This window comes from Elaeis guineensis, chromosome 7, assembly GCF_000442705.2.
Source record: "Elaeis guineensis isolate ETL-2024a chromosome 7, EG11, whole genome shotgun sequence".
Lineage (NCBI taxonomy): Eukaryota > Viridiplantae > Streptophyta > Magnoliopsida > Arecales > Arecaceae > Elaeis > Elaeis guineensis.
Window position 1 is genome coordinate 95,649,452 of NC_025999.2, and position 7,268 is coordinate 95,656,719.

At 39.9% G+C, this 7,268-nt stretch overlaps 1 protein-coding gene across 1 annotated transcript; it reads left to right on the forward strand.

Moving 5' to 3' along the window:
- The first annotated feature begins 1,337 nt into the window (after positions 1 to 1,337).
- On the forward strand, positions 1,338 to 5,763 carry LOC105048293 (uncharacterized). The gene is given in 7 exon segments (XM_010927559.4): positions 1,338 to 1,819; positions 2,185 to 2,642; positions 2,645 to 3,703; positions 3,706 to 3,759; positions 3,762 to 3,871; positions 4,290 to 4,431; positions 4,781 to 5,763. Coding segments are annotated over 6 exon segments (2,457 nt in total). The 5' UTR covers positions 1,338 to 1,819; positions 2,185 to 2,200; the 3' UTR covers positions 5,431 to 5,763.
- The last annotated feature ends 1,505 nt before the right edge of the window (positions 5,764 to 7,268 follow it).

Here is a 7,268-nt window from a genome sequence, read left to right on the forward strand (position 1 = left end):
AGAAACTGCAAACAGAAGGAACACAATAAAATACATTTAAACAGACAAGATGCAAGGAACTAACCTCAGTAGATTATTCCCCCATGTGATGTGATGTGATGTAAGCTAGAAAATGACTCGAGACATTCCATTGGATATGTCATATCATTACATGACAATGACCAAATCCACGTCAAGATCTTTTATCACATTTTCTGCATGCTGATGGTGATTTGAATAAGCATAAGAAGGATTTGCATTTGGACAGCCCAAGAAGCTGACTCATTGCTTGTAAAATTCCTGCCTTCGTATTCTAATCAGCATAAAGTTTCAAGACATCCCTGTTTTGCGTGAAACATGCTGCTTGAAGAGACACGAGATTTCTTTAATATATAACCGGTGTCATTTTCTTTCACCTTTTGTGATGCACTTAGGTATCTTTTGGACTTTTCATGTATTGGTTTCACAAGTAACATGAGATTCGGAAGCCAAGTAGCCAACTCAACATGGGAGCCATGTGATTGCATTAAGCTGTCTCTTGTCTGTTTTCTTTTGCCAGACCCTTTTCCCTAGCCAATGACCAAAGTAACGCTCCAGCACGTTAGTGGACAACTTACCTCTAGTGCTTTTGAGGAGAGAGAGAGAGAGAGAGAGAGGTGAATTTTTTATTAGATCAAATCCATGGCTGAGCTAATGGACCAATCTAATCACGAACCAATATACACAGACATTGGAGAAATTATTGTCTGGACAATCTAATCATGAACCAATATACACAGACATTCGAGAAATTATTACCGGACCACCCCAGGAGACCATTCCAAATCCCACGGTGATAAGACGCCACATTAAACCTTGTATTTTGCGAATTCCCGATTGCGTGTTTTCCACCATGCATGTGCTCCGCGATTTGTGCTGGTCTACTTGGGTGTGGTCGAGGCAACAACTTCTCCAGACATTGGAACACATCTGTATTATTTTCTTCCTATTTTTTTCACATTTGTACGTGTTGGTTCGTGGTTGGAATAATACACCGCTGAGCTGATGGACCTGAACCAACCTATAATTGAGAGAAGGGGTTGGTAAATCTGGTTTCCAAGTGTGGCAAATGTATTGCTAAAGTTGGGCAAGGATGGAAGTCCTCGGCCAAGGACAAGTATAATGGATCAAAAGGAAGAAGATTGCGTAATGTGTTGGCACCTAGAAACACTAGCGACATTTGTTTCCCACAGGACTTGCCCACGGAGAGAGCACCCATTGACAAGTCCGCTAGAGTACTTCCCTTTGGACTCATTGATCAAAACATTGAGGTGGACGGTGGACCACAATAATAGTGCTCGGCCGTGTGCCACAAGAAAAGTTCTTCTGATCTCATCAAGGAAGGAAACATGGCCCCGGTGGCAAGATCTGCGAACTGTGCCTTGCTTCATTTCGCTGTCTGGTCTTCCCCAATGCCTTCTTCTAGTCGGATTCCATGTTGGCACTTCCTCAACATTTACCCACCTTTCCTCTCTTCTACTAACAATGGGGTGGTTGCTTTCCGACGTTGCTTTCCTTTAGTAGTCTTTTTCATGCATCAGTTGTATATTTTCTCGACATCCACACAACTGACAGATCCACCATATTAATTCACAGTAAATGGGCAATGCTTTGAAGAAATCCAAACAGCAAGCAATCCTTTTTTCTTCTCCTCCTCCTAAAACACTTTGGTTTTGAAGAAGTGCATGCACATGCACCAGAAGATAGATATTGTAGACTCTCATGGAAAAGGATCTGCAGTGCATCTCAAAGAACCTGTAAAGAAGGAGCGAAAACACCTAGAATTCCCTTGGGTTTGCAGGTGAATCTTCCATTTTCCATTCATAGCTTTGGTAGTTAACCATTTGCATTTAGGACCGTTTGACCATAGAAGGTAAAGGCAATAGAAATCTTCACGACTTTTAATGCACATTAAATCTTTACCTTTTTCTTGTTTTTCGAAATCTTTTACTTTGATAGCCTTGGGAATCACAAAGTCTCAACCTTTATTTGTTCTTCAATGAATCAGACCCCTGTGAGGAGTCTATGAGTCTTGGGAGCAGTTTATGTAAGTTCCATAGAATGCAGGTTTCCTTTTAGCATAAGTGATGTTTGGCTTGGGGAGTTAGATTTTGTGTGTGGCATCTGAACTAGTCGATGATTTCTTCTTTCTTTCTTTCTTTTCAGATTTCCTCAGTAGAATATGCCTCAGGACAGTCTAAGATCAGCTGTTCACAGATGTTTAACAAAGACAATTCCTGTTGGATTTGAAGATGGGAATGAAACAGTGCAATGTGGGACAAGTAGAAGGTCCATGACATCCCTGTCCGTTGCATCAGAGCCTATGGATGGAAGAGGCCGTCGTGGGCCAGATCTGATGCCCTTCAAGGGTAAGGAAGAAGAGGTCACGGCCTACCAAGAAGACGGTGAGTTGCAGCTATTGCAGGTCTTTACAGGAGCTCGCAAGCTGAACCAGATGATCGGCTCCTGGTCGAAGGCACCAAATCTTGATGGGCGATGGAATTATTTTGCAGAAGATCTTCTGAGAAGTGCTGTTGATCTCCAGGAGTCATTAATCATGCTCAACAAGCTTCAAAATGCCTCAAAGCTCATGTCCAGGATGAATAGGAAGCAGAAACAAGAGTTCCATATAAAAGAGAGCAAGAATTGGAACAAGAAAACCATTTTGGTCCATTGTGTTCTCAAAGATTTGCAGGTGGTAGCTACCACAATAGATTGCAGGAACCACGACTTTCTGTCGACGGGTCTTCGAGGAATCTCATTGGGGAGCTGAAAGAAGTGATAGGAGACAGCCTCTACAGGCAGAACCTCTTGTCATTATCTTCTGATGATGAGAAGGCTTCTTCGAGCAAGTCGCTGAGATACTCTCCAAGCAAGGGTTACAGGGATAAGCCAAGTGAGCAAAAGGTAGAGGTGGTTGGTTCTGTTCTTGCCTCGGACCAAACTAAGAAGCCAAAAGCTTCAAATTTGATTGCTAAGCTTATGGGTCTGGAAGAAGTCTCTTCAGAAACTGTTCAGCCAATCAAAAAAGAAGAGAAGGGAAAAAGCATAAATTCCCCAAGATATAGTCTTGATACTGAAAGGCCAAAGGCAAGGAAGCGGCAATCTGGACAGCAAATTCCAGATCCAAAGAGGAAGACACTGAACAACGAGACAGTGCACTTTAAAGGTATTTTTAAGAGTAACCAAATCGAAGACTGCAGATTTCAGCATCGTTTCTTTGATACTCCACGGGTGCCACGGTATGCCAGACATTTCTATAGGGATGATGTGCCACCAATTATGATTGTGAATTCTCTGCATTTACCATGCCTGGAGAGAGGAGAGGTCCAGAAGGAACTCACTTTAGAAAGGGTCACAGTTAAGGAACAGAGAAGATCAACTAAGTTGTTCCAGGAAGAGAGGGCTTCTCATCAGACAACAAATATGGTAACCAAAATATTAGAGAGAAAACAAGTGAAGCCCAGGGGGAAGACTAAAGAGAAACCAACCCCAAATGTTAAGGCCATTGATTCTTCATGTCAGAAACAGCAGAGGAAAGAGGCTTCTAAGGCTCACAAAAAACCCAATGGAAAAAAGAAGCCACAACTGCTGAATGAGAGAAAACAAGAAGAAAAGAAGAATGTTAAAGCGACAAAGGTGTCAACATCACATCCCAATACTTCTACAGAACCGGCAAAGTCTGATAAAGACTACCAGCAGCAAGGAATATTGCTTCCACACAAATAAGTACATCACAAAATCAAATCTAAAATGTTCATCAAAATCGTTAGAACAGAATTTCTCTGATTCCACAAAGGAGAAGAAGATTGCAGGAGCAAAACCAGTCAAAAGATCTAACATTGTCAAAGCAGTTGAGTCTCTCCTCCAAATTCTTCTTTACATGGTTACTTGCTTGTTAGGTAAAGGCTTAGATTTTCAAGTAGCAGCCAGTGGGACTTTAGTCTGCTGGTTTGAACCATTACCCTTGGAGAATTCACTGAGGAGCAATTCTGGGTTCGAACCCAAAAGGTGGTAATCCCACCGTAGTTTCAAAGAAGGAATAGAAAAAGATTTTCAAGAAGCAGGGGAAAATGGCATCAATATACTATAGAGGTGAATATATCAGTAGAAAGATAAAAAAGGAAAACATCTAATTTTATAAAAATCTTAATGCAATTATCTTACATGTCTTGGTAGGTTACCATGCACATGCAATCAAATTTTATTAGATGAGTAAATCACTAACCAATAATTTTCTTTTTTTGGTGATTATATCATATTTATTATAGAATGACGATAAGAAAAGCAAAGAAGATGGCAAAGTATTCTATTCTCATAATAAAATGGATAATGTCTCAACAACAAGCAGCAGTTTTTCTGGTGATGAACTCCCTGAACAGGCTGACCAAGGCGCAAAACCATGCAACAGAGGTAAGCCATTTATATAATTTCAAGATGTAGCTACAAATTCTTCTAGTCACAAGTCTTGCTTCAGCTTGCACATTTTTCGCAAATACATCTGTATGCACATACTTGAATTCAGATTGTTCAAATTGGTGGTTAGCTAGTTCATAATTACACACATGGAACTCGTCATTTTAGTTTCAAATTTTAGGCCATGTTTAGCATCTTTTCTCCAAAGTGAGACCACACAGAAATCATTTAATAGTTTAAAACTTAGCTTCTTTTTTTTTTTTTTTTTTGTGAATAGTTTAAAACATTTTTTGAGATAGGAATAGTTTAAAACTTATATTAAACTAGATGCTTTTTCCAATTGCAGATGACACAACAAAAACCCAGAATGTATTATGTGAAGTTATTGGAAAGACCAATCGAGTTCAAAAAATCTCTGAATTAGAAGCAGCAGCAATTCAACTTCCTGAAAAGAAAGCAACTATAGGAGAAGCAGCTGCAATAGAAGATGACCTAAAACTGTTGTTTTTGAGCAGCCAATCATTCCTTAACCGTGCACAAGAACTTTTCCATGTTGATGCTATCAGACCTGTATGCTATCAAAATAAAGGCAAAGATGAGGTTGGAAAAAGAAAAGCTAAGCTCTTACTGGACATTGCGGAAGAGCTAATGGTGTGCAAAAGCCACCAGCAGAAGCACTGGATTCATTCATCGGTCCAGACCAACTTGTGGGGTGGAATGGTATATCATTCTCTAGACGAGTTGGTGGAGGAAATCAGTAATGAGATCAGTGAACTGACTGATTACAATACAGTTGATGATAATGCCACCGCAGATTGTCTTTATATAAGGCTGGAGAGAGATCTCAAATGCAAGGATGCAATGCTAAATGCTATGTGGGACTTTAGATGGGTGAATTGGATTTGCATGGAAGACACAAGCCAAATTGTAGGTGAATTGGGAGAGCATATCTTGGCTTGTCTTATTGAAGAGGCTGCTACTGGATTGGTCTATTAAAAAGGCTTTTATGTTTCTGGGGACCTTAGGTTGTGTGTGTATATCGAACGACTGCTTGCAGTTCTATTTTATACATGATACCATGTTTTGTAGCCACAAAAAGCTATTTTATATAGCAAACTATCGAACAATATAATAAATAGAAAAGAGTACTAAACATGAGCTGAGGTATTGTCATTGCCAAAGAGTGCTATTTGAGAAGGTTGTTGTAACTCATTGACACTGTGAGAGTTTCTCTTGCAGTCACTGGTGGTGATCAATAGGCATGAATCTTGATGATTCTTGTTATGTTATGAAACTTATGTCCTTTTGGTTTAAACTAAATATTTTCTCTCTTCTTCACAGGCCTAGAAGCTAATGATAGCCAGAGCTTGCACTTGTCCTTTAAGAACTCTTACTCTGTCAGTTTAGTGTCTTACACCATTTCTTCATTGACAGGAACAATGCATGGAACAGAATTCATTTTCATTTTTGCTATGAGAAGGATTGTTTATTTCACCAAAAGCTGTTTTATTTACTGTCGTTGACGTGGCAAAGTCACCTCCATCAGTAGATATTCTCATCTTCGCACCATGATACTTTCATGCTTTTTGCGCTCACATTTATACCTCAATTTCACAAAGGGAGAGGTAAATTCCAAGCAGACAAAAACCAACATGACTAGTCTTGGGTTGAATGGGTCCCTTTTTAGTAAGAGTTAAAATAATTTTTTTTAAAATAATATAATCCTTTTTGAAAATCTATTCCTCCGAGCTTCCTAGATTTTCCAAGTTGAATTGGCCTCTATAACTTGTGAAAATGGGGCTGCTTTGATAAAAAAATGATAGTGGCTAAAGAGTTGATTGAAAATAAAGTTTTAAATCTCATAGGATGAAACTGTCTCAATTTTTTCAAAAAATGAAATACACCGTCGTCCCACTTTGTCTCGACATCTGTGACAGAGATGTCCCAAGGCATTTCAATCGGGATGTTAGCGGGATCGTCTGTCTCGACACATGAAATGGCATCCCGTCCTGATATCCCGCGAGACATTCCGGTGAGATGTGTATCTTTGATCGAAAATATACCATGTTTTAAGGATTGGAGGTGAAACTTAAATTAATATGGAGATCTGTCCTACCAATTTGGTTTCCAATGGCCTTTCTCCTCTCTTAGTAGTATCTAGGCTAAAAGCTATTGAGTTGCAAAATGGTGCACATTGATTGAAGCCAAGGTACCGCTTTCTTCAGAAAGAGAGTGGTACATAAAGGCAGTGAATATAAGCTTGTCAATTCAAAGTGCAGCGAAGTGGTAATTGTGATGGCTTGAATGAATGAATTGAAGAATTCTGATGGCAGAAAATAGCATAAAAGCTTTGTATTGCTTACAGGAGAAATTTATTACTTATTGAATAACTATAGTGAAGTGATTGATAATATTACATCGTCCAAGATTTGATTAATATCCTAACATTTTAAGAGACCGTGGTTCACCACTGATCACTTATCCAAGAGGCCATCTTTGAGTAGTTGATTGTTGGAATTAACTATCTAAAGGTATTGCGGCCAATCCCCTCGTCGTCTGATCGTCGGGAACGAGCACCTACAAAAGAAAGTCCACACTGACCGGAGGTGGCTCCGGTGGGACCCTCCGATGGTCAAGTCAGAGAGGAGACTAGCAACAGTGAAAAGAAAACAGGGAGTTCAGCGTGAGAGCTAGAGAGGGAGAGTTCGAGGGTTTCGAAAGGAACCTCTTTATACTGTTGCCTTCCCCGATATATATAGTGAGAGATGGTATGGTCCCGCCGTCGGTGATGTAGACAACTGAAGAGTTGTCAAATCGTCGGAGACTGTCAGAGT